Source organism: Pipistrellus kuhlii, unplaced genomic scaffold (genome assembly GCF_014108245.1).
Source record: "Pipistrellus kuhlii isolate mPipKuh1 unplaced genomic scaffold, mPipKuh1.p scaffold_m20_p_1, whole genome shotgun sequence".
Taxonomy (NCBI): Eukaryota; Metazoa; Chordata; class Mammalia; order Chiroptera; family Vespertilionidae; genus Pipistrellus; species Pipistrellus kuhlii.
Window position 1 is genome coordinate 177220144 of NW_023425404.1, and position 26780 is coordinate 177246923.

At 38.3% G+C, this 26780-nt stretch overlaps 2 protein-coding genes across 4 annotated transcripts in view; one reads left to right on the forward strand and one right to left on the reverse strand.

Annotated features, from left to right (window-relative positions):
• Positions 1-6750, forward strand: part of UGDH (UDP-glucose 6-dehydrogenase) — a 46998-nt gene extending 40248 nt beyond the window's left edge. Inside the window, exon 12 of the mRNA XM_045573324.1 lies at positions 6006-6750. Within this exon, the coding sequence (XP_045429280.1) occupies positions 6006-6011 (6 nt within the window). The 3' untranslated portion in view covers positions 6012-6750. The remainder of the gene's footprint in view (positions 1-6005) is intronic.
• On the reverse strand, positions 369-26765 carry LIAS (lipoic acid synthetase). 3 transcript variants are annotated; one of them, XM_036418388.2, is made up of 11 exons: positions 26635-26765; positions 25045-25217; positions 24016-24109; positions 23105-23185; positions 20529-20685; positions 20387-20444; positions 18766-18894; positions 16817-16962; positions 14834-14904; positions 4792-4903; positions 369-1291 (listed from the first exon to the last, which is right to left on the reverse strand). In XM_036418388.2, exons 1-11 carry the CDS (start codon positions 26677-26679, stop codon positions 1239-1241), a joined length of 1119 nt encoding a protein of 372 aa, XP_036274281.1. In that variant the 5' UTR covers positions 26680-26765; the 3' UTR covers positions 369-1238. The 3 variants fall into 3 exon arrangements, with proteins under 3 accessions (XP_036274281.1, XP_036274288.1, XP_045429308.1); XM_036418395.2 differs by lacking the exon at positions 4792-4903; XM_045573352.1 differs by lacking the exons at positions 20387-20444; positions 20529-20685; positions 24016-24109.
• Positions 26766-26780: the final 15 nt, after the last annotated feature.

Here is a 26780-nt window from a genome sequence, read left to right on the forward strand (position 1 = left end):
CTTGGTTGTGGGCATATCCCCAGTGGGCATATCCCCAGTGCAAGAGGCAGCTGATCAATGACTCTCATCGATGTTTCTAACTATCTCTCTCCCTTCCTCTCTGTACAAAATCAATAAAATATATTTAAAAATAAAATAAAATAAAAATAAAATGTCTTATTTCGATTCGCTTCCATTGTGCAAAATTAGGAAACATCAGAGTCTAATCTATTACTCCTGTGAAAAACAGATTTTAGGGAGGATAGTTGTCAGAGATGTTTACATTTAAAGTGATGGAGTTAATTTTACACAGCAAAGTTTAGTAGGATCTGTAAAGAAAGTGAATCAAAGTATGTTTGACTCCTGTGAGTGCAATTAAAATGTACTAATTTTCAAAGTTATGCATTATTTTTTTTTAAAGTACTAGTTCACATATTTTAAAATTCTACACAGAACTGGCTATTCACATTATGTATTTTACAATATTGCCACATAAAGACTTCCTTTGTGTAGGAGGAAAAAGAGATTCAGAGTCAAAAGTTCCTGATACTTAGAAAAGAAATTCCTTACTCAGATCACTCCTATGTCACTGCTATTATCCATACAACCATCTCATCGGAGCAGTGTGAGGAGTAAAAGAGATAGCGCACACAGATAACAAACTGCCCTTAGATTACCTTTCTCTGGCTTGGACAATACTGCGGTCTTAGTTTCTCAGAGGCCCTAAACAAGTAATCAATACAAAACTATTTTGCCGAACTAAAATGGTCACACCAATGCAAAAATCAACACGCAAAATCTTAAGCCTTTCTAAATCGTTCCAATGATGTTATACTGCTATGTGAAGAGCACATCTAATTATGTATAATCTGATCAGAGTCTCCAGTTATATTGCCTTTTTCATCACAGCGTGTTATTTACCAGAAACGCAATGCATCGATGATGCACAAGTAACAGAGGCCTGAGGTTTGCTAGAAGTTTTCAATGTATTATATTTTTAAATTATGCTGTAAAATCAGTAAACTCCGACCAGGATGTTTTATGATTACATCACAGCAAGCAACTGTCTATTGGGACAAAAAAGATATGCTGAAAGGCAAATAAGTTGCTATAATTAAATATGCACAGCTTATTGACATTTTTCTTAAAACAAAAAATGAGGGTTCATCCAGCGAAGCACAGGCATTCTGCCACCACCTCTGTTGGCAAATGGAATCCAATTCTAAACACTCCTGTGATCTTGAATGTCTTGTTAAGTGTCACAGGGCTTTTGTTTTTCTTTTAGCCACTAAATTTTTCAGGAAAAATTCACCTATTTAGGAAAAAAGAAAATAGATTAATTACACTTCAGTGCTTCCCTTTAAAGGAGATTTTTGTGTTTGTTGGCATTTCTCTCTTCTCAATGGCAATAATACCTCCTATATCTTTGGCTCTTTCCCCAACAATGATTAGTCATTATTCTTAAAAAAAAAAAAAAAAATTTATGAACACTACAATCTCTACTATAATTCGTTTTTTTCTCTTTATTATATTTTTTCCATCACCATTTACCCCCCCTTTACCCTCTCTCACCTCCACCCACCTCCCTCTCTCCTGCAATCACTATGTTGCCTGTTTTTTTTCCTGTTTTGTTCAATCCCTCCATCCCCCACAACCCGCCCCCCCACCAAAGCTGTCTGACTGCTCTCTCACTATGAGTCTTCTATTTTGCTTGTTAGTTCAGTGTGCTCATTAAATTCCACATACGGATGAAAGAATTTACTATTATCCTTTCTAGTAACTCAGTATTATAAAGCATGACCTGCTGTATCTGTGGGTCTTCAGTGCATTTATTGCACACTAAGTGCACGCTCCAGTGCTCATCACTGACAGAGGTATTGCTGTTGGCACGCTTCATTTCAGAGAGCAGTTCTGCTGCACGTTTAGCCTAGGTGTGGTGTTTATAAAACAGACCTCGTTTCAGTTGAGCAGGCTCATCTGATGGAATCTTTTAGCTCCTTCCCCTCTAGGGAAGCAAAAGCTCTTCCTTTACAATGGCTTCTTCTCACCCCCTGCGGTGTGTCTGTCACTGTGACAGCACAGCTCAGTGTTGACTGGCAGAACTCAGAGCTGCAGGTCTGATTTTATGAGGAGTCTGATCAAGCCTCTTTGTCATCTAAATATAGAGTAGAATTGCAACCAGCCCCGTATACAATCACAAAGAATCCCAAAGCTCATAAGCCAGCCACATAATGAAGAGAATAATCCTTGCTGCTCCACACCTCTATCTAAATCTGATAGGAGTGAAACCGACATTATTATCAGATCTTAATGCATGGTCTGGATAACCAGAATTTTATTTTTTACTGCTAATTTAAAAAGTATTAAAAATGTTCATAATTCACTTTCTTATAAATGTTAGAAAATTTCCTTAAAAACAGACACATGTACACAAAACCAAAACAACAAAGTAAAAACTCATTTCACATGACAGTACTCTACTGTAACCTCTCTGGAAGTGGACTTCTACTCTTTTTCTTGTTTTTAAATTTCTTTATTGATTAACCTGTTATCCTGGAGTTCCCTTTTTAATTATGCAACCTATAATGGGTGCGTACTCTTTCACTAGGACGTGTCAGTACGTCACGCCCGGAGGACGTAATTTCATATTATTATTTTTATTTGTACTTAATTCAAATAAATGATATATATATATTTCATTTATTTATTTATAAAGCACAAAGAAAAATACAAAATTACAAAAAAATAGAAAAAAATACCAACAAAAAAATGGAAGCATCGAATTAAAAAATTACAAATTTTACAAACAATTATAAAGATTACAAAAAATATATACCATCCCTCTCAGGGCACAACATATATTTCCAGGACGTATTCATATGTCCCTCCCGTTCCTAATATTGTTTACGTTTGACGTATTTATAGGTCCCGCTCAGTTAACAGGTTAAGGTATCACATATTTGTCCTCAACGCCCCCATTCTAATCCCTCACTCCTCCTCACTCATGCCCCCAACCCCCTATTGTCCTTGACCCCTGGTTAGGCTCATATGTATGCACATAAGTCCTTTGGTTGATCTCTCCCTTTTATCCCCACCCTCGCTCTGAGGTCCAACAGTCTGACCCATGGCTCCTTATCTCTGGGTCTGTTCTTGTTCATCAGTCTATGTTATATATAGTTTAAGCTTGCTAGCACTGGGTGAAGAATAAATTACTTGTAATATTAGTTTCTGAAGTCCCCACATCCTGTCAATGCATTCAATCAAAGTCTTGGGTTTTGTAACTAGAATAAGCTATTATTACTTCACTAAATTTCTTTACAGGAACACAATAAATATTACTTATAATTTGTATAATTATTATAAATATAACTCATGCCACATTTAAGCATATCTATAATTTAGACCCTAATATAAACAATCATTTAAAAGAGCATTAAGCCCTAGCCGGTCTGGCCTAGTGGGTAGAGCAGACCCAAGGGTCTGGGTTCGAGGGCATCAACAGTGGTTGCAGGCTCCTCCCTGGCCTGCCCCGTTCAGGGCTCCTGCAGGAGGCAACCAACTGATGTGTTTCTCTCACATCGATGTTTCTTTTATCTTTTCCTCTCTCTTCCATTCTCTCTAAAATCAATGGAAAAATATCCTTGGATGAGGATTAACAAATAAAAAAAGGGATAGAGCCGAAACTGGTTTGGCTCAGTGGATAGAGCATAGGTCTGTGGACTGAAAGGTCCCAGGCTGGATTCCGGTTAAGGGCATGTACCTTGGTTGAGGGCACATCCCCAGTAGGAGGTGTGCAGGAGGCAGCTGGTTAATGTTTCTAACTCTCTATCCCTCTCTTTTCCTCTCTGTAAAAAAAAAAAAATCAATTAAAAAAAATGTATATATTTAAAAAAGGGATAGAGCAGATAAAAATATTTTTAAAAATAAAATGAAATAAAAATAAAACATCATTAATAGTAACATGGCTCAGAAAAAAATTCAAAAAATAACTAGCTGTTTATTTTTCAAAATATTTTAATTAAATCTAAGTCACAGGGCAAATACCATAAAGATTTTTTGGATTAAATTCAATTTTCAGATATGTTCTCACAGACCTTTTGATGGCCGTTATCACATGATTTTTAATCTCTGGGAAAATGCTTTTATTTTCACTAGTCAGCTCAGACTATAGATCAAAATAAGAGCTGAAATTATAAAGGTGAAAAACTGCATGTAGTTAGTAAAAACAAAAAGTATTTATAGGGAAAATAATCTTATGAATTTTTTTCTGTTGCGTCTGGGAGGAAAAACATAAAGCTATTTTTTTAATTTTTATTTTTTTATTGAATTATTATCTGTGTACATATCTTACCATTGCCTCCCCCCCCCCCAAAACACACACACACACACACACACACATAAAGCTATTAATGTTGCGGGCAACAATACTTTTCAGGGTTTAATTTGATCTAAAATTTGAAATTTGGAGAAGCAGCTGGTGTCATTGTCAAATTGACCACGTTATCCTAAAAACCATGTTAGATACTTGATGGAACTTTGTCATTTCTGAGTAACCTACTAATGCAGTTCAAGAATAGAACAAACTGATTACTTCTGCTTTCATCAGAGTAGCTGAGCTATTACATATTAAGGTAGGGAAGGGAAGGATTCTTCATTTAACTAACAACTGAGAGTAAATTTTTCCTCAATATGACCCTCATGAAACAAATCTAAAGAAATTCCCCCAAACCCTCCCAACCTTTTTTCTTCTCCACAAAGACAAGCCCAACTATTAAGATGTAAACATGGAACCATCCCGTGCAGTCTGCTCACCTGCTTTATATGAGGAGCGCACCAGAGGGCCACTTGCCGTGTAATGAAATCCAAGGTCATTCCCCACTTTTTCCCAGTATTTGAACTTCTCAGGAGTAATGTATTCCTCAACCTAGATTTAAAGAATTAATTTTGATTCTTGAGTTGCCATACATCATTTTGATTCAACAGAAAATTCATACCCATGCATTCAAGGTGTTTTTTTAAAAAATTATTTACTGTTGAAATATTACCTATGCCTTCTTCCCTCCCCCATTGACCTCTTCTAGCCCGCCACCGCCCCCAGCCACCACCACCCTACTGTCTGTGTCCACAGATTATGCATAGATGCACACAAATTCTTTGGTTAATCCCTTCCCTCCCCTGCCTTCCGAGATTGCACAATCTGTTCTACGCTTCTGTGTCTCTGGATCTATTTTGTTCATTTGTTTATTTTGTTCATTAGATTCCACATATGAGTGAGATCATGTGGTACTTATCTTTCTCTTATTTGGTTTATTTCATTTAGCATAATATTCTCCAGGACCCTCCATGCTGTCTCAGGTTTTAACAGATTCTTCTTTTTTACTGCTGCATAGAATCCCATGGTATAAATGTACCACAGCTTTTTTATCCACTCATCTGCTGATGGGCACTTGGGAACTTAACTATTGTAAATTGTGAGGGTTTGATTCTGGTCAAGAGCACGAGCTTCAGTTGCAGGCTCGGAAAGTCTCCCTCTTCTGACTTTCCCTCCCTTCCACTCTCTCTAACAATCAAACAAATAATACAAAGTGGTATCTACCTTTGCACAATGACTTCTTATTCTGGTTTCTGCCGGATTTTGTTTGATAATGATCATTAGCATCTGAAGGGAGCCTTGCTTTTCCCCTCCTTCTTCCCTCTCCCCATCCTGTCCCCTCCCTAACTGGAAGTCAGACACCCTCAGCAAAAGAGTAAGCCTGAGAATTATTCTCAGACAGAAGACACTGTCTGAGCTTATTGTCACAAAGGTTTAACATTTGTTTTGCATGTGATTTTATTCTTCGATTACTCTGTTTCATGGGAACCATTACAGAATTCTGGAAGGCAAATTTATATGGCAACTATTTCCTTTAGCTTGGCTAAAATAAAAATTTTAGGTTCAGAATATCCTTGCAAAGGTTAACATTATTTGCAAATCTTTATATAATTTTATTCTTATTTTAATGTGTTGGTTGTTGTCATTGCTACAGGTGTGAAAAAGTTGAAAGATGTGGAATATCTGGGGACAGCAGCCAGTGTTTGCCTTCATTCAGACTATGCTGCTGCTCTTTTAGAAGGCAAAGTCCAGTTACACTTGGTAAGTATGATTTTAATGTCCCGGAGGCCTGCTCAGTTAACCCAGTGATGACGATGAATCTGTCTTATTAAAAACTTCGGTCAGGAAGCAACCTTGTACAGACTAGCTGGAAAGCCAGATGTGGATAAAGGAGTAACAGAAATCTTGACCCTTCGGCAGGAGATGTTCAATTTGCTTTCTAGCTCTATTCCTAAGAAACCCAACAGTTTGTCAACTGTGCTACTTTTAATACTGCTTATGGTAAAAACGACCCTATTGCTAACTGTATGCAGAAACCACAAGTGAACTATAAAAGCTGATGGGAATGCCATACATCTGGGTCTCCTGGAATGCACTGACTCATACATTTAGGCATGTTGCTTGTGGGAGGTCCTTGAAGCTATGCCTCTTGAGTTGTTCAAGAGATATTGGCCCTGGAATATGGGCCTTCCAAACCAGGGCATCTTCCACATCTGTTCTTGGCTCTTTGCTTCTGAGAAGCCAGAGATCAGCCACTGGACACCTTCAGAGCCTGTGAGGACTGTTCCGTTAGAAGGGTGTCTAATGCTGCCCTGCCCATAAGCCGTGCTTCCTGCCTGATGCCTTTCTGAGCAAACTGGCCTATGTCATCTGCCGAGTGTGAATGTTTAATTGAACCTCCCCTACGAGCCACTGCTATTCTTTGTTTTAGATAGAAAGTGAACTCTTGGATACTCAAGAAGAGCGTGAGACTCGACTTTTCCCAGCAGTGGATGATAAGTGCCGGATATTACGTCATGCCTTAACTGGTGATTTCCTCATCTATGGCACAGATGTACGCATTGTCTTCTTTAATATAGAACACGGGGCAATTTCTAGTTTTTATTTTGCAATATATTTATTTTTATGTATATACAAATAAGGTATCCCCAAAAATGTACACACACACATTGAATAATTATAAAGGCAGTGTTTTTTAAAATACATTTTTACAATTGAACTATCAGATCTTAAAGTATGTGTACATATTTTTGGGACACACTGTATAAATTATATAATATATGTTATATATTATGTATTATATAAAATATATAACTATTATAAAATAGACACAAATAAATATATGTAGAGCACATAGTTAGCATGATTTGTTAGTAATGAGTGCTTCTGTGGTTATAAGCAATGTTGAGAGCACAGTAAAAAGGGCAAATTATTGAGTGTAGAGAATCTAGATTTAAATATCAGCTTGGTTTATTTTTTAACTTACAGGTAGATTCTAATTTAATTTAATTTTTAAAATTTATCTTATTGATTTTAGAGAGGAAGGGAGAGGGAGAGTTCGAAACAATGAGAGAGAAACATCCATCAGCTACCTCCTGCACACCCCAACCAAGGTGTATGCCCTTGACCAGATTCAAACCGGGACGGACCCTTGAGTCCAAGGGATGACACTATCCACTGAGCCAAAACTGCTAGGCAATGCTAGTTCTGTTTTTGCTTGTTGCTCTTTAACCCCTCCCAAGCCTCATTGTCTTTATCTAGATGCTTTAAGGACTTAATTTGATGACGAATATAAGACACCTCATTCAACTTTCGATTTCCAGTTCCTATGTTTAGTAGGCTTTAATAACTATTAAGACTAATGGAATTCTGAGGACCAGTGTTTTGGCCCTTTGAACCACCATTACCCTATACCTCTAAGTATTATGTTAGCCACATGGACATAAAGCATAGGTATAGTAATAGCACCTAATATTTGTAAAAACTTTTTCAAAGACTTTTCAAAGCATAGCATACTTATCTTGTTTAGTCTCTAAATTCAGTAAAGTTGGAAGAAAAGATGTTTTCCACATAAGAAGAAAATTATTCACTATTTCCATTTTCTCTAATTGAATTGTTTATTAAAAAGAGCATGTCTTGCCGAAACCGGTTTGGCTCAATGGATAGAGCGTCGGCTTGGGGACTGAAAGGTCCCGGGTTCTGTTCCGGTCAAGGGCATGTACCTTGGTTGCGGGCATATCCCCAGTAGGGGGTGTGCAAGAGGCAGCTGATCGATGACTCTCTCTCATCGATGTTTCTAACTCTCTATCTCTCCCTTCCTCTCTGTACAAAATCAATAATATATATATATATATCTTAAAAAAAAAAAAGAAAAAAAAAAGAGCATGTCTTAAAAAATGCTCATTGCCATTGAGAGACTTTATAAGTTGAAAATAATCAGTATTTGTGCTAATTTACACCAGTAGGGTAGGTCTGGTGTATCAGTGAAGTAGTGATTGTGGTAAATAACATTAAATACAATACGTTTGCATGACACCTAACATTATAAAGCCTGATCTCACTCATCTCAGTAACTATATAAAATAAGCAGGGACATTTTAGAGATGGGACACTGAAGACTGGGAGGTCACTAAGTTTGTGACAGAGGTGGAACTTGAACAAGCAAGATTTCCTGATGGAAAATGTACTCTTTCCACTATGCCACAGGCACTTTGAAGTAAGAAATCAAAGTACAGTCGCCTGTCAATAAGGCAGTATTTATCTGTCTCATTCTTTCCCATAACTAAAGTATAATTGACATAAAATATTATATTAGTTCCAGATGCATAATATAATGATTTGATATTCATATATATTACAAAATGATCACCACAGTAAGTCTAGTTAACATCTGTCACCATACATAGCTACAAAATTTTGTTTCTTATGAATCTGAAAATATTGGGGCTTTCTAGCAGCTTTATTGAAGTATAACTGGAAATAGACTACACATGTTAAAGTTAAGTTCTGACATATGTATACACCTGTGAAACACCATCAGCTCAATCAAAATAATGGACATATCTGTCACCTTTAAAAGTTTTCTCAATCCTTCCCACCCCTCCCCATTTAGTGCTTTGTCACTATAAATTAGTTTGTATTTTCTAGAGTTTTATGTAAATGGAATCACATAGTAGGTATTCCTTCTTGTCTGGCTTTAGTGTAATTATTTTGAGATTCATCCATGTTGGTGTTTGTGGCAATAGTTCCATCCTTTTTCTTGCTGAGTAATAGTCCATAGTCAGCATCCTATCTAATAAGAGTAACATGCAAATTAACCATCACTTTGCAATAAAAATGGTCACACCCACAGCCAATAAGGAGGGAATATGCAAATTGATGGGCCAAAATGGTGGTACCGCCAGTGGTGCCTGACAGAAGAGCAGAGAGGGAGATGGGTGGGAAGGCTTGGCATCCTTGATTGCCCCAGCGATCAGGACGCCAAGCCTGATGGGAAAGCTGAGCAGGAGAGTGCTTGGGAGAAGGCTGGCATCCTGGATCGCCCCAGAGCAGAGCGGAAGATGGGCTGGAAGGCTTGGTGTCCTGAGTCGCTGAGGAAGGCAGTTGTGGGGACCAGGCCTGCAGGGGAGGGCAGTTAGGGGCAATTAGACCAGCAGGGGAGCAGTTAGGCATCAATCAGGCTGACAGGGGAGTGGTTGCAGGTGATCAGGCTGGCAGGCAGAAGCAGTGAGGGGCAATCAGGCAGGCAGGCAGGCAGGAGAGCGGTTGGGAGCCAAACGTCCTGGATTGTGAGAGGGATGTCCGCTGCCTGCTTAGATCCAATCTCACCGGTGGGATTGGGCCTAAACAGGTAGTTGGACATCTCTTGAGGGGTCCCAGATTGGAGAGGGTGTAGGAGGGCTGAGGGACACACCTCCACTCCTGGTGCACGAATTTCGTGCACTGGGCCTCTAGTATATTATAATTTGCTCATCTGTGGGTGGATATTGATGATGTTTCCAGTTTGGGGTATCTACAAATAAAGCTGCTATAATTATTGGTGTTCAAGCCTTTGTGTGGACATATGCTTTCTTTTATCTTAGATAAAAACACCTAGAAGTGGAATGGCTACATCATATGCCATGTGTATGTTTAATCTTTTGAGAAACTGACGAACTGTTCTCTAACTTGGTTGTACCATTTTACACTCCCAACAACAGTATATGTGTTCTAGTTCCTTACATCAGGGGTGGGGAACCTTTTTCTGCCAAGGGCCATTTGGATATTTATAGTATCATTCAAGGGCCATACAAATTATCAACTTAAAAATTAGATTACTATATTTGGTCATTTAATGAACTCACCCTTGATGCCTTGGCAGGGCCCAACAAAAATGATTCCATGTGTCTTATATAGCCCGAGGGCTGGATGTTCCTCACCCCTGCTCTACATCCTCACAAACACCTGATACTGACACGCTTTACTTTTAGCCATTCTAACAAATGTGCAATGATACTCCATTTTAATTTCAATTTGTATTTCACTGATGGACTAATGATGTATAGGTATCTTTTCATATACTTATATGCTATCTATTTCTCTTTAATGAAGTATCTGTTCAGATTTTTTTAAAAAAATATATTTTATTGGTTTTTTACAGAGAGGAAAGGAGAGAGACAGAGAGCTAGAAATGTCGATGAGAGAGAAACATCGACCAGCTGCCTCCCGCACACCCCCCACCGGGGATGTGCCCGAAACCAGTGTACATGCCCTTGACTGGAATCGAACCCAGGACCCCCCAGTCCGCAGACCGACGCTCTACCACTGAGCCAAACCAGCTTCGGCCAGATTTTTTTATTATGTCTTAATTGACTTGTTTATTTTCTTATTACTGAGTTTTGAGAGTTCTTATACATTCTATAAAGTTTTATGCAAATGTAAAACACAAATCTTTAAATTTGCTAGAAGACGTAGGAGAAAAACATTGCAACCTTGGGTTAGGCAAAAGATTAAAAAAAAATAATAATAATTCTTTATTGTTGAAAGTATTACATATGTCCCCCTTTTCTCCCCACTGATCCCCTCTAGCCCATCCCCTGCTCCTTGCCCCAGGCCCTCACCACCCCATTGTCTGTGTCCATGCACCATGCAGATATGGATACTAGGTCCTTGGTTGATTAACTCCCACTTAACCCCTTCCCCTCACCACTGCCTTCCCTCTGAGAATCTGTACTCTATTCCATGCTTTCATGTCTCTGGATCCACTCATTCATCAGTTTATTTTGTTACCTAGAGTCCACATATGAGTGAGATCATATGATTTGTCTTTCTCTGACTGACTTATTTTACTTATTATTAGCATGATACTCTCCAGGACACTCCATGATGTCTCAAAGGGTAAGAGATTCTTCTTTTTTACTGCTGCATAGTATTTCATGGTATAAATGCACCACAGATTTTTTTTATCCACTCATCTACTGATGGGTACTTGGGCTATTTCCAGATCTTAGTTATTGTAAATTATGCTGAACAGCCCTAACCAGTTTAGCTCAGTGAATACAGCGTTGGCCTGCAGACTGAGGGGTCCCAGGTTTATTCCGGTCAAGGGCATGTACCTTGGTTGCGGGCACATCCCAATAGGGGGTGTGCAGGAGGCAGCTGATCAATGTTTCTCTCTCTCATCGATGTTTCTAACTCTCTGTCCCTCTCCCTATCTCTCTGTAAAAAGTCAATAAAATTTTTAAAATTTTTTAAAAATTATGCTGAACATAGGAGTGCATACATTCTTTTTGATTGGTATTTTAGTTTTCTTAGGATATATTTCTGGAAGTGGGATCAATGGGTCAAATGGCAGTTCTATATTTAATTTTTTGAAGAATCTCCATACTGTTTTCCATAATGGCTGCACCAGTTTGCATTCCCACTAGCGTGTACTGGAGTTCCGTTTTCTCCACATCCTCATCACCACTTAGAGCTTAATATTTCAATCTTCTTGAACTTGTAGACTTGTTTTGTGTCCTAACATGTTATCTATCTTTGTGAATGACCCATGTATCAGGGTGTGGACTTGTCTAGGTTCTTCTTGCTTGGGATTCTGTGCCTTCTGAACTTGTATGACATTTTCCTTCACCAAGTTAGGGAAGTTTTCTGCCATTATTTCTTTAAACACACTCTCTATCCCTTGCTCACTTTCTTCTCTTCTGGCACTCATATTATGTGAATACTGTTATGTTTCATGTTGTCCCATAGCTCCCTTAAGTGTTCCTCTTGTTTTTTTTCTTTTTGTTTCTTGGATTGAGTGATTTTTTTTCTGCCTGTCATCTAACTCACTGGTCTGATCCTCGGTTTCCCTTAATGTGCTGTGTAGTCCTTTCAATGTGTGTTTTTTATTTATTTATATTTATATTTTTTTTATTTTTATTTTTATTTTATTTTTTTAGTAATATTAAACATTTATATAACGTTTCATAGTTTTAAAAGTATGTTTACTGTATTTTCTCATATTATTTCACAATTAGTCCACTGAAATAGGTTGAGTATTATTCTCATTTTAGAGGACTTAAAGAATTTCAGCAACATGTTTGTAAATAGTGGAGGTATATTAGAAATCAGAAACTGTCTTAGACCAGTGCTCTTTCCATTACATTCAAATGCTTATAAAATTTGGGGAAGTCTCTTTTGGGTAGTTTGGTAGGAAATCTGAAATTATTTTGTAGAAATAGAGGGAGAACTGTTCTGAAGACTTGCTTTTGGTTCTTAGAGACAAAACTGACTCTGCTACATTCTTTAGAGCTGAATCTATAATGCAGAAGGTTCTTAGAGGAGAGCAGTTGCACATTCCCAGGAGTTGGGCAGAAACAAGCTGTCTCTCCCGTATATTTAGTTTAGGGATGAATTTGGGTATTTGTGCTTTATCCTTTCAGGACTTTTAAAGCAAGATGGCCCATTTGGGAGGAGATAATGGCAAATGTGCTGAGGATACTGAGGATACTGGTTGCTGTATCTTTTCTTAACACTGCTGCTGGGGAGTGGGAAGGAAAGTTCCTGCCCTCTCTGAAAGTAGCGTTTCCTCTTGTGTTTTTTTTTTTTTTTTTTAATCATTACTATATCATTCTGTATTTCTGACTGGTCTTTTTTCTTAGTTACTGTATCTTCTCCCATGCTGTTGAGCATCTTTGCTATCATTATTCTGAACTCTATATCTGATAAATTTCTTATCTCTATTATCTTCTTCTGGCGAATTCTCTTATTCTTTCATTTGGGCTTGTTTTTTGGCTGCCTTTTTGGATTTGTGTCTATGTATTAGATAGATAAGCTATGACTCTAGTGCAGAATGATGTCAAATGCCTTTTCTATCTGGCCCTGAGTATCCTATTTAGATCAATCAGTAACCCACAGCTCACTCTGCTTGGGCTGGGTGCCTTCAGAAAGGACCAAGATGTGCACTAGGGTCTGCTTTTTCTAGCCCCTGGGCCTGAAGAATCAAGCAAAGATTCAGAGCCTCCAGAGCTCCTCCTCTGCCTGCAATCCAACTGACAATCAGTCTTGATTAGCCTCAGGCTATTGATCATAGGGTTGGGGGAGAGGTCTTCCAACATGGTGGGACAACTGCCTTTCCCCCAGAAAAAAACTGCCTAGGTAGCAAAGGTTTGTGAAGAAAGACCACTCTTAGCATGGGGGTAGACCCTGGAATTCTCAGTGGGAATCCCCTGCAGCTGAGATATCCCTCTGGACCTTCATCTGCTGTTTGTGGGAGCCCGGTCAGCCCTTTTGCGTCTCCATACTTTCTACCAGTCTCTATGCTATCTCTGCTTTCCATCCTTGGTTATCAGAGTTCTCTCCAGCCAGTCTTTAGTTGAGCTTTCAGGTTGATTTTTCTGTATTTTAGTTGTATTTCCAGTTTGGTCCTGATAGAATGTAAGTGTAGCTTCCTCTTACTCTGCTGCCGTTTTCAATCTCTTTATTTTTGTTTTAATTCTTCATTGTTTAAAGTATTACATATGTTTCCTTTCCCCCCCTTGACCTCTCCCCAGCCACTCCCACCTCCCAGCTGTCAATCATCCCCCTACTGTCTGTGTCCATTGGTTTTGCCATTTAAAATCTCTTAAGGTGGTTTTTAACTTCATAATTTATCCAGGCGCACCCAGGTTTCTTCTTTTACCTTCTTACTGACTACCTGTCTACTAGTTACCTTGCTGGCCACTCTATCAGAACATAATTAGAGGGAATTAGAAAGGAGGGGAACATCAATTTTGTATCATATTAGCTATTCCAAAGGATAGACAAAGAAAATGATATTGTTTATAAAGATTATATATCTGCATCACTCCTTTATGGACTAACAAATATAATCAAGAATTAGTTACTCCTATATAATTCTTGAGGACTACGCTGTGTATTATTCATTTTGTATCTTCTGCTTAGCATTGTTTTTGGCATATGGTCACTACTCAAGAAAAGTTTCTTGAATTAACGACTAAGTGTCCAATATAAAAATAGGAAGACCACTTTGTCTCTGGCTCTTCATATAACTCTGAAACAAACCACAAGATCACCATTGGGAATGAATATAATTTCCCAACTTTTAAATATAGTTTTTTGTTGGCTTGCTTAAGTCACATAATTTTGAGGGCAGGAAATAAGTGCCAGAACTGGAACTGGAAAATATACATGGAACATATTATTAAAAAGCCAGCAGTGGCGTGGCTCAGTGGTTGAGTGTTGATCTATGAACCAGGAGTCATGGTTTGATTCCCCGTCAGGGCACATGCCTGGCCTGTGGGCTTGATCCCCAGTTTGGGGCATGTAGGAGGCAGCCAGTAAACAATTCTATGTCATCACTGATGTTTCTTTCTCTCTCTCTCTCCCTTTCTTTCTGAAATCAGTAAGAAAAAAAATATATATATATATTTTAAAGAAAAGCCAGCAGTTTTATAATTTTACCTGTGGAAAATAAAGATTTAATTAAAATTACCAACATTTGGCAATTCATCGTAGCTGTACCTTGAGGTGGCGCTTTGTTGGCTGCATATACTGTCCTAACGTCAAACAGTCCACATCTGCCTCACGAAGTGCTGGAGAGGAAAAAAAATACATTATATAGCAGATGATTCTATGAAGCTAAAATTGTACATTTAAGCATAATTTTCCAGAAAGTAATTTTACTATAGAACAGTGTGAACTTTATCCTGGCCTACAATACTGATGTTGGAAAATAAGACTGTATCCATTCATTCAAAGGTATTTATGTGTCGGGAGATATGGTAAAACAAGACTGAAAACAAGAATGATTAAAACAATCATGTGGGGCCGATCTAAGGATGAATGACTCCAGGAATATGGAATAAATGTTAAAATAGGGTTGGAAAGTATCTAGAGTAAGAATCTGTTAGGCAGAAAAGATGAAAAGAACTGTATATCAAAGACCCAAAAACACCCACATTGTAGACCAGACATGTTTTCTAGAGGCCTGGTGCATGAAAACTCATGCACAGTAGGGGGAGCGTCCCTCAGCCCAGCCTGCTCCCTCTCACAGCCCAGGAGCCCTCAGGGGCAGGTGACCTGGAGATCAGGGGAAGGTGACACCCACATCACACCTCTGCTGCTGCCACTGCCAGCAGTGCAAGCCTCAGTTGGCCCTGGTTTTCTTAGCCTTGGGAAGCCCTGGGCAACCGTGCAGCCGCCATCCGAGGCTTGCCTGCACCTCGGGCCAGCCCTAGGCACCCCAATCTTGTGGCTGTGGGTGCTGCCATCTTGAGGGTATAGCAGTCAACTGGCATATTCCCACCTTATTGACGGTGAGTGCCACCATATTTGTGAGGTCAATGAGTATATTCCCTCTTTATTAGGATAATATAAGGCTTTAGGTAATTGTACAAGGTATGCACTGAAGATGTGATTTGATCTCTGACTTCAGAATCTTTCTAGTAAAACTTTATGAACTGTGATAAAGAGAAGCTTTCAATTACTATTTGAACTCATTACTCTTTGAAATAATAAATAGCTACAAGAAGGCCGACTTTAAGATAAAATAAAAGCTGTTATATTTAAAAATTTAAAAAGCCTAAGAATCACAAAGCAAATGAGCTTATGGGACTAAGGTTAGAAAAGTCCAAAATATATCATGTTATGTGACAATGTTGCCAGTAAGGTCTTTCTCAAAGGCCCGGATTCATCTTACTCATCTTTGAACTGTCAGTGCTGGCCAAAGCACCTGGTACCTGGATAGCTTTCAAAATTGTCCGACTGAACAAGAAAAGTGGACACAATCATGTTTTCACTTGATACAAGGGCAGAAAATAAAATGGGATGCAAATTTCATATCTTGACCTTCTTGCATATCATTCCACAAAATTCTAAGGAAACATATACCCTTCCCTTTTTACATTACTGTTTATAAGCATATACTGTACTTAATTCTTACTGGAACTTTCACTATGATTATGGAGGGAATCATAACGGGGCCTTCAAAGTGGGGATCCTGTTCAGCTAGTGTGGCTCAGTGTTAGTGCATCGGCCCATGAAGCAGAAGGTCACAGCTCAATTCCCAGTCAGTGCATGTGCTCAGGTTGTGGGCTCCATCCCCAGCAGAAGGCATGCTGGAGGCAGCCCATCAATGATTCTCTCTCATCATTGATGCTTCTATCCCTCTCTCCCTTCCTCTTTGAAATCAATAAAAAAAATAAAAAAAAAATAAAAAAAAAGTGGGGTTCCTGCCCTACCTGGTTTGGCTCAATGGATAGAGCATCCGCCTGCAGACTCAAGGGTCCCAGGTTAAATTCCCATCAAGGGCATGTACCTTGGTTGCGGGCACATCCCCATTAGGGAGTGTGCAGGAGGCAGCTGATCTCTCATCGGTGTTTCTAACTCTCTATCCCTCTCCCTTCCTCTCTGTAAAAAAATAATAAAATATATATTTTTTAAAAGTTGGGTTCCTGCTGTTATTCAAATGAAATGATAAAGAGTTTTAATTTTCAATTCCTTTACCTTTCATTGTTGCATATACTTGCTCATCGTCCTCGCCTAAACCCAACATGATGGACGTTTTAGAAATGACATCAGGCTGGACCTCCTTGGCATGCTTCAGGACCCGCAGAGACTGCTCGAAATTGGCCCTGGGATCACGAACTTTCCTTGAAAACAGCAGGGCTGTTGTCAGCAACAATAACCACAAGCTCAACTGAGCACATAGTTATGTAAGCAATATGAAAGACCAGGAAAGTACATTCTGGACATTACATTACATTATATGGTTCAGCGGTAAAATTTGTGCACCAAAGCCTAACTATTACTTTAGGATAGAAAATAAGGCTTTGCCGGGCGCCCTTGCTGTCGACTTTTAAGGCCTTTCAAGTCTGGGGCAGAGAAAACTAAAATAAAAGTAATTCAATTTATGAAGTACTTGAGGAGAAGCTAGAATTCTGAAGCTGAGAGTAAGTGATTATAAGGGGACGTAAAGAAAAAAAAGGAAAAAAGAGTGGAAGAAAATCTCCATACTGAACAAAGAAAAAACTGTTTAACTTAAACCCACATTTCAGGGCTGAAACTTTTATCATTTTTCAAAAGACTAGGCTGCCCTCTGCTGGTAAGTATACAACATTGACATCTCCTAGTTTTAAAAAAAAAAATGCAGGCTTCTGGAATTTTCACTGGAAAGGATAATGTTTCTTAAGTGAAAACAGGGAAATTGGCACCCACTGCCGTGGTATGAGGAGATAGGGCAGGGTTGGAACAGGCTGTGTGCCAGACTAAAACGGGGGCCAAACCACATGGTTTAAATTGGGACAAGGCCCAATGGATAGAAATTGCTGATGGTTGCCTGGCTGGTATGGCTCAGTAGTTGAGCATCAACCTATGAACTAGAACCAGGAAGTCATGGTTCAATTCCTGGTTAGGTCACATGCCCCAGTTGCAGGCGTGCAGGAGGTAGTGATCAATGATTCTCTCTCATCATTAATATTTATATTTTCCTCTCCCTTCTTCTCTGAAATCGACAAAAATATATATGTTTAGAGCTGCTGATGTTAAACCAGCATTCATTTGAATTCAAAAGCAACCTTTATTTTGGGTAATTGATTTGTTGTTGTGGTTGTCATTTTTAACCAGAGACCATTTCACTGAGAAGAGAGGAAGCCAATTTATGAGTTAAAAAATAACCACAAAACTGATAATACAGAAAGTCATTATTTTCGGAAAGTATTTCTCCACTGAATTTAAATTATGCTCCCTAATGTTGGAAATGATGGCTATTCTTTATCATACTTCTTTTAAGTTCTATTATAATGTCTATAAATTAACAAAATCATTGTCAAAACTTTACTAAAATTAATAAAAATGAATGTTAAAGGTTAAAATAATTTTTTTTGAAATATGAGCATAGTCACAATGTGGAATAACAATCTATAATTATTCCTAGCCACTAAAATTTTTAGAAAAAGTACAGAAGTATAGTGTCTACTTTTTAAGAGAGATTTAAAATACATCTGAATACCAGTTTTTCTTTGTCTTCATTTATTGCATATCTTAATGCCAAATACATTTTATAGAATTTTTGTTTCTTTTTAGAATTACACTCAAAGTAATTGCTCTTGTGTAATTTTTTTTTTAACACTGTTCCTTGAAAAAAATAACTCATTGGCATTTCTAATAAGATACCATCAAAAAGAGCAAAAACGTTGCTCATTTTGTGTGTATAACAAAACATACAATGCATAAATATATAAGATATTTATACCTGGATGTTGAAAATTGATATTATGGGTAGAAATATTATGGGTGATGATCACATTCTTTCGTTGGCAATATTATCTAATTTTTCTATCATAGGCTTATTTATGTGGTTTTTGTTAAAAAAAAATTCACTGTATAAAAGTCTATTACAAAGTTCTTTGAAAAAGTGAGAAAACATTCCAATATTACTCTGTATGTGTAATCACCTCTGTAATTCTGGAACTGTTTCTACATTATGTGCATATACATCTAATCCTGACAGAGCGACTTTTTCTATTGCTTTAAGGTCTCCTCGGAAATCAGGAGTGAGACATTCCACAAGAATTTTTGGATTCCTAAAGGAAAAAAAGATAAGCATTAAACTGGGAAGGAGGACTGACATAACTGCTGCTCAAAACAGAAATCACCCCACACATTCTTTATCACTTTCAACACAGTAATCTTTAGAACCCTGCCCCCCAAAGCATGAACATACAAATGTTTATATCTGAAATTGTTTAATGAAAAAAATAAATCCAGAACATCAAATAATATGTACACAGTGGTTAAAATACACCTGTAAGCAAATGACAATCAGGATACATTTTGAGACTGTGCAGATATTTAAGCGTTACTAAGAAGGCATGTAAAAAAATATATTTTTAAGGGATCAAAATATAAATGTTAAGATATTAAATATAAAATGTTTTTTAATTTTTAGAAAGTAAATTGGGATATTTCTATGTGAATGTAAACATTATTTGATTGCTTTAATTTTTATTTATTTTAAAATTCATCAAATAGGACTTTCCTCTCTCCCTCTAGGCAAATATTTCACAAGGGCTATGGGCTTTAAAAGCGATTCTGAGTTGCAGAGTCAAGTTGAGCTTTGCTTAAATAAAATGTAAGCTAAATATTAATCTTCCTATATATATTAGCTATATCTATGTATTCAAGCACTGAACTGTGAACTAGCTCATAGAGCTGCTTTCTCTGACAGCAGAAGAAATGACCGGGACAGCTGACAAATTTTTCCACAAACCCAACTGCGAAATTTCTGGAGCTGTTTCCTAAGAGAACAGATGTAAAAAAATATACCCTCCCATCAATATAAATGGTATTAAAAGAACACATCCTATAACTCACTGTTTGTTAACTGCAAGTTGAAACCCATTAGTAGTTTGTGAAATCAATTTAATAGGCTGCAAACAAACATTTTTTAATGAATTATAAAATATATTAAATAGAAAATATTACAGGAATTATTGAAGAAACATTTACTAAGTATGTAGGTGTTAGACTAGCACTGAGCTATAGGAAATAGACATAACTCCCTTTCTAAATCTTTTTAAATGGACAAGGTTAAAGTCGGGAAAAAAATGTGGATTATGGGTAAAATTTCAAGGACATATAAATACAGATAAACTCTATATCAAGACTTACATGTTTTTATAATGCGGGAGCTTATCTTATCCTTATTCCTTCTAGATGATGATTTATTCAAAATCAGTGCTAGGAAGACTGCAGCTGTATACTTCTTTTAAAATTACTCAAAGGAAATTTAGACTAGCACCAAATACTAAGCAAGGCTCTATGCAAAGGTTCATGGATGAGTTCATGTCCTCGAATCCCTAAAATTTCTGCAAATAGGCATCTATATATATATATATTCACATATACTTTTTTCTGGCAGATAATTTCCAGCAGATTATCAGAGGGATTTATAACATCCCCCATCCCCCACCAAAAAGAAAAAAAAAAAAAAGAGTTAATAGCTATTGCTTTGAAGTAAAGACCATACTGAATTTATATGAGACAAAAAAAAAAGTCCTTAAATTAAACAAGTACCTTTCCTTTAAGTATGATACAGTCTTTGCAAAGTGCTCAGCTCCTCCATCAGGCAAATCTAGAAACAAGAGAGCCCACTGCTCAAGGTGATGCCACAAATTAGTAAGAGCCAATTTCTGGAAGAGGTAGTAACGACACTAACCATCTCGATCCACAGATGTCAGGACAACATAATCCAGGCCCCACTCTGCTATTGCCTTTGCAGTATTGTAGGGCTCATTGGCATCTAGTGGTGGTGGCTTTCTTGCAGTCTTAACAGAACAAAATCTGCATCCTCTTGTACATGTGTCACCCATCAACTAAAACAGAGATGTTACAATTTCAATCAAGTAGATAGATGACCCTCAAGAATACAATGTTGAGAGGATAAAGTTACAAAGAATGAATACAATTTTATTCTGCTTATAAGAAATTTGAACCATTCAAAGCTAAGCAATATAGTTAAGGGACACAAATATAATGTGGTAAAACTAGGAAAAAAAAGGAAATGATAAACTCAGGACTAAGAATGGTGCTAAAGGAAAAAGAAAGGGGATGGGATCAGCAAAGAATGCACAGGAGGATTCAAAGATGATGCTGACGTTCTACTCAAACTGGAGGTATGGGGTTATTTGCTATATTGATATTCTTACATGTAAGTTATAAAGATTCTTTTGTATCTACTTAATATTAGTAAAATGATTTAAAAGAAATATTTAATGAACATCAGTATGCAGGTCTATGGAAATTAAATAGACGGCACAGCTCCTTCTTGTTAAAGAGATGAAACAGGAAACACATAAAAAGTTAGTAATCTGCTTTCTGTGGGTCTCACTTTCCCCAGGGCAATGCTTCTGCTGCCACAGGTCACTACCATGCCTGCCCGCTGCAAGCACAGCCATTGCAGATGTTCCGTAGGGTTTGTAGTTTAGGGGAGAAAGCTCCTCTCCCCCTTGAACTCTCTCAGAGGGGACTCACAGCAATGATGCTTAGGCCCAATGTCTCAGAGTTTTACTCAAACCATAAACTCCCCCCAAGAATCAGTTATGTGCCGGAACTGGTTTGGCTCAGAGGATAGAGAGTCGGCCTGTGGACTGAAAGGTCCGGGGTTCGATTCCAGTCAAGGCCATGTACCTTGGTTGCGGGTACATCCCCAGTGGGGGGTGTGCAAGAGGCAGCTGATCGATGACTCCCTCTCATCGATGTTTCTAATTCTCTATCTCTCTCTTCCTCTATGTGAAAAATCAATAAAATATATATATTTTTTAAAAAAGAATCAGTTATGAGTCAACAGTGGGAAAGGGGATCTGGTAAGGGGTGAAGTCAGAGATCCCCATCATGGAATATTCAGAATTACTCCTTCAAGAACTGAATTAGTATAACTTTGATAAGCTCCTGGTTGGCTCTGCATTATAATAAGGAGCTCTATCTCCTGGTTAGCAAACTGCGGCTCTACAGCCACATGCAGCTCTTTGGCTCCTTGAGTGTGGCTCTTCCACAAAATACCACGGCCTGGCGAGTCTATTTTGAAGAAGTGGCATTAGAAGAAGTTTAAGTTTAAAAAATTTGGCTCTCAAAAGAAATTTCATTCGTTGTACTGTTGATATTTGGCTCTGTTGACTAATGAGTTTGCCGACCACTGCTCTATCTCATAAGAATCCCCACTTCAAGTAAATAGCCTCCTGCTGGTACAATTCAATGGTTTATCAGAACTTCCCAGACAAATATGAATTCTCAGTGTCACATAATACAGGTTAACCTCAATAGCTCTATGTCCATACCCCTCTGGGTAAATATGGTAGACTGCACTGTTAATCCCAATTCTTAGGCAACCATATATTTATATATTTTAAATATATTTTATTGATTTTTTTACAGAGAGGAAGGGAGAGAGAGAGAGAGAGCTAAAAACGTCGACCAGCTGCCTCTTGCACACCCCTACCGGGGATGTGCCCACAACCAATGTACATGCCCTTGACTGGAATCGAACCTGGGACCTTTCAGTCTGCAGACCGACGGTCTACTGCCGAGCCAAACTGGTTTCGGCAAGCAACCATATTAAGGTTATACATTTCACCATTTGCCATGTAACTTGCAGTCTCCCCACCCCGCTCCACACACACACTGGATGAGGAATTTATGTGTCTATCCCAACTGATGTTTGTCTTGGCTATGTGACTTAATTTGTCCAATAAAATGATAGCAGGCATGACCAAGCAGAAAGCTCAAATGCACCTAGTTGATTGGCTTCCCCTCTTGTACTCCCTTCATTCTCTGTAAGAATATCCCAAAGAGCTGCTGGTCTAAGGTAAATAAAGCTCTGTAGAGGAGACCTGAACCCAACCTACTTCCTGGAATTTAGCTTAGCTCAGTCAAGATCAGTGGAACCCCAGCCAACCAAAAGCCTATGAGAAAAATAAATTCTTGTTGTTTAGAGAGAAAAAGAAGTTCAGCAACCATTAAGTAACATTTCCAAAACTTAATAGAAGATATAGCTCAAGACAGCACATGATTAACTGTCAGACAGATGGAAAAGTCAACAACAGACTTATTCAGAGAAGGGAATTTTGTCAGTTTATTTTGTCAGGGTTCCTCCCCCCCCCCCCATGCATTTCGCAAAACTTCATGTGAAATGAAAAATCTAATCAGAGGCACATAATGCATATTTTTAGGAGAAAGACCTAAAACCTTTCCTTCCAATTTCTAGACTAAAGCTCTAGAGTTTGATACTGGTCTTACCATGATTGTGGCTGTAGCAGAAGCATATTCTCCACCTCCCCAACACTCTCCAATATTGGGGCATCGAGCTTCCTCACACACCTGGGAGTAAAAGGGAACCGAATACAACCAGGTTGAAAGTATTTACCAACTGAACAAATGAGTGACCAGGCATTTTACCTGTACATCTTTACAACATATTTATGAAGAAATTCACTACTTAAAATGCTGTTAGTTGCCAAACTGTATCTTTATTAAGTTAAAAACTATATGAATGTATACATTTTATATGTGCAAAGAAATGGAACAGTTAAAGTGATATATTGAACAGTTAAAGTGATATAATTAACATTTGGGATTATGTATACGATGTTTCACATTTATCTTTATACTCTTTCCTACAAGCATGTTCTTAACTTGTAATATAAAACAAACAAACCCTCATTTCCTAAGACTCAGGAAAATCTCCCCCCCCCCCCCCCCACTATTAAATGAGAAGCTAAGAAATTCAATAACTTTTAAAAAAATTTTGATTAATCCTCACCGGAGAATATTTTTCCATTGATTTTTAGGGAGAATGAAAGAGAGAGGGAAAGACAAAGAGAAATATTGATGTGAGAGAAACGCATCGATTGGTTGCCTCCTGCATGAGCGTGATCAGGGCCTGTGCTGGGGAGGAGCCTGCAACTGAGGTACATACCCTTAACTGAAATCGAACCCTGTACCCTTTGATCAGCAGGTCAACATTCTATCCATTGAACCAAACCAGCTAGGGCTTCTATTACTTTTTGTTTCTTTTGTAGGGAAAATAATTTTTAAATTTATTTCCATTATTAATAGTAATGTATCCTAAACACTTTCCTTACTGTTATTGCTATATAAGTTTTAAGTTACACATGTAGAAAATGGGTAAGAGAAATATGATAACTTACTGTATGGAGATTTAAATTTCGCAAAGTATTTTTCAGTTTATTATAATTTTTCCCCATGGGAATCTTTGTCTTTAGCCATGGAGGTAGTCTTAACCTGAGGAAAATGAAAACTATCCATTAACAAACATATCCCCAAATAATCATACAGCTTTGATCTATTAATTCATCTAATAATCATTCGTTGATCTATTAATTCCTGGTTAAGCGGCCCCCCACCCCCATTATTCTGAATTAACTTATAATTTTTTGCCATAGAAGAAAGAACAGGGATTCAAATTTAGGCTTGCTCAAATACTTTAGGAAACACTGATATTTGTGTCTAACAGGACACTATGCTCATCTCTATCATTTGCAAAGGCACAGAATAATACCATTCTAATAAAAAAAAGAATGAGGAAGTTTTGAACATCTCATTTCCTAATGAAAAAATTCTGTATTTTTTCAGATTAAGGAGGACTTTCTGCTCTACTTTATATTTTTGATTTTTATGTTGATTATTAAATGAGAAAAATCTGAAATTTGAAATGTAATAATCTGTATATTTATTGTTTTAAATGCCCCCCCCAAAAAAAATTTGTCCTCTGCATGAAATTCCCTCACCATTCTTTTAAATTTAAATTAAGTCAAGATATCCATAGGTCATATGTACATAGACTTCGAGAAGCACAAGTTAGATCATAAACACCCAATTACAATGAAAAATTTAACAAGGTCTAATAGATTAGTAGTAAGGTAATAACTTTCACTTTCTGAAGTAATTTGATGAGGAATAGAAAAAAGGAGATGGAGGTGTAGAATGGTTCATCCCTAGAAAGGGTGAAGGAAAATTACCAAAGAGCACAGAAAAAAGTATTTCAACAATTTCACCTACAGTACTTACCTATTCTATGTCTGTTATCACTTCCTTTTAATAATTTTAAGCTAAATTTAACAAGTCTGGTTAAAAATATACTCTAAGGTTTGGTTATATCTTAAAACAATGCAAGATGAAGGAATGGGACATTAAAATGATCTCAAAATTTCAGTTACCTTTCTCCTTTCTGGCGCTTTAAGTTTCCTTTATATTGTTCCCAGGTGCTCTTGTCTGCCAGATCACCAGACACAAAATCTTGAAGGTCTGGTCCATTTTGTAAAAATTCCTTTTTTTTATCTGGCAAGGAACTTACTGCTCTGACTGGATTGCATAAATATTTTCCAAATACCTAAGGAGTTCATCATAACATTTATTTAGTGGGGTTTGGAATCATTTACTTACTATTTATTTAATACCCCCTCTCTCACCAGCCTGCAGATACCAAAATATGAGGATGTTCAAGTCCCCTTCATTAAATGAATTGGATCAATGTATACAATCCTACCTTCCCACCAGGACTGGTAAATTCAGACAGAAGGGGAAAAAAAAAATCCCCGTATTAGTGGGCTTATGCAGTTCAGACCCTTGTTGTTCAAGGGCCAACTGTACATTTGTTGACCATAAGAAACCACTAGCCTCTAGATGTGCACACAAACGTGACAAGATAACCCAAACACCACAAAAGTCAATAGCCAGTACACCTAATGCAAAAGGATCTTAAACAATTTCAGAAGAGCGTCTGGTAATGGTGCTACACGATTGCTACAACTCTCGTCCTTGTCTCTGCGAAAGCCTACGGCACAGGTTTGTGTGCTCAGTGTTCAGAGTGGTGTCAACTATTGTACATCCTATATGAAAAATGGCTAATAAGCTAAGTGTCCAGTCATACATTCAATCAAAGCATATGCTAATAAGGCCGCTCAACCGCTCTCTATGACGTGCACTCATCATCAGGGGCCAGATGCTCCAACTTGCAGGATAGCCTGCTGCTGAGGTCCAGCCGGCCAAACCCTGGGCCCTCCCTCCAGCGGTCACTCCCCAGCTGGCCAACCTTCCCTTCCGGGTCCCAATCGTGCACCCCTCGCAATCCCGGCTGAGGGACCAGTCTCTCCCCTCTTTCTCCCCCCCCCCCCCCCCCCAGTTCCCCGCGCAAGAATCTGGCGCCCTGGGCCTCTAGTACTAAATAATAAGGGGTGCTCAATGCAGTGCTCCTATAATTGCTCCAAAAAGTGCAGGGTTCAAATCAGTGATAAACAGAGAGAAAAGCTCTCGGCGTAGGCCACAGAACTTACAAAGAAACCAGTACCAAAGACTGTACCACCCAGGGGTACTGGGAGCATTAAATGATACCACATGAAAAGAGATTAGAACCCGACGGGCATTGCTCAGCGGTTGGGCGGGCCCATTCCCGGTTAGGGCACCAGTAGGGCTTTGGGCTGGATCCCTAAGGGTGGATAGGGGGGTGGTGCAGGAGGCAGCCAATCCATGATCCTCTCTCATTGCTGCGCCTCTCCCACTCTCCCTCTCCTTTCCTCTCTGAAATCAAAATTATATGGGATAGATTTTTAAAAAGCAGCACCTATTATGTCTATCCCGACGACCCTGAGAATAGAGCAATTTGTTGCTTCCATTAAAAAAAAAAAAAAGATTAGAACAATCAGTGACGGGAAGGAAATGATCAGAAATTGTTGGCCTTAGTAATGGGCGCGCTAAAGAGAACGGAGTCCCCCACTCCCGCGCCCGCGCCCTGAAATCCCGCCGCTCACCTGGGGCCTCACGCTGCGGACGACTACCCCACATCGTAGAGACATCCCCCTCTTTGGTGTTCCAGCAGGGTCCCCGGATTTAAATACCAGGACAATCCTCTTAGTACTTATGACAGATGACCTTAACCACCAATGAACCAGCGGAA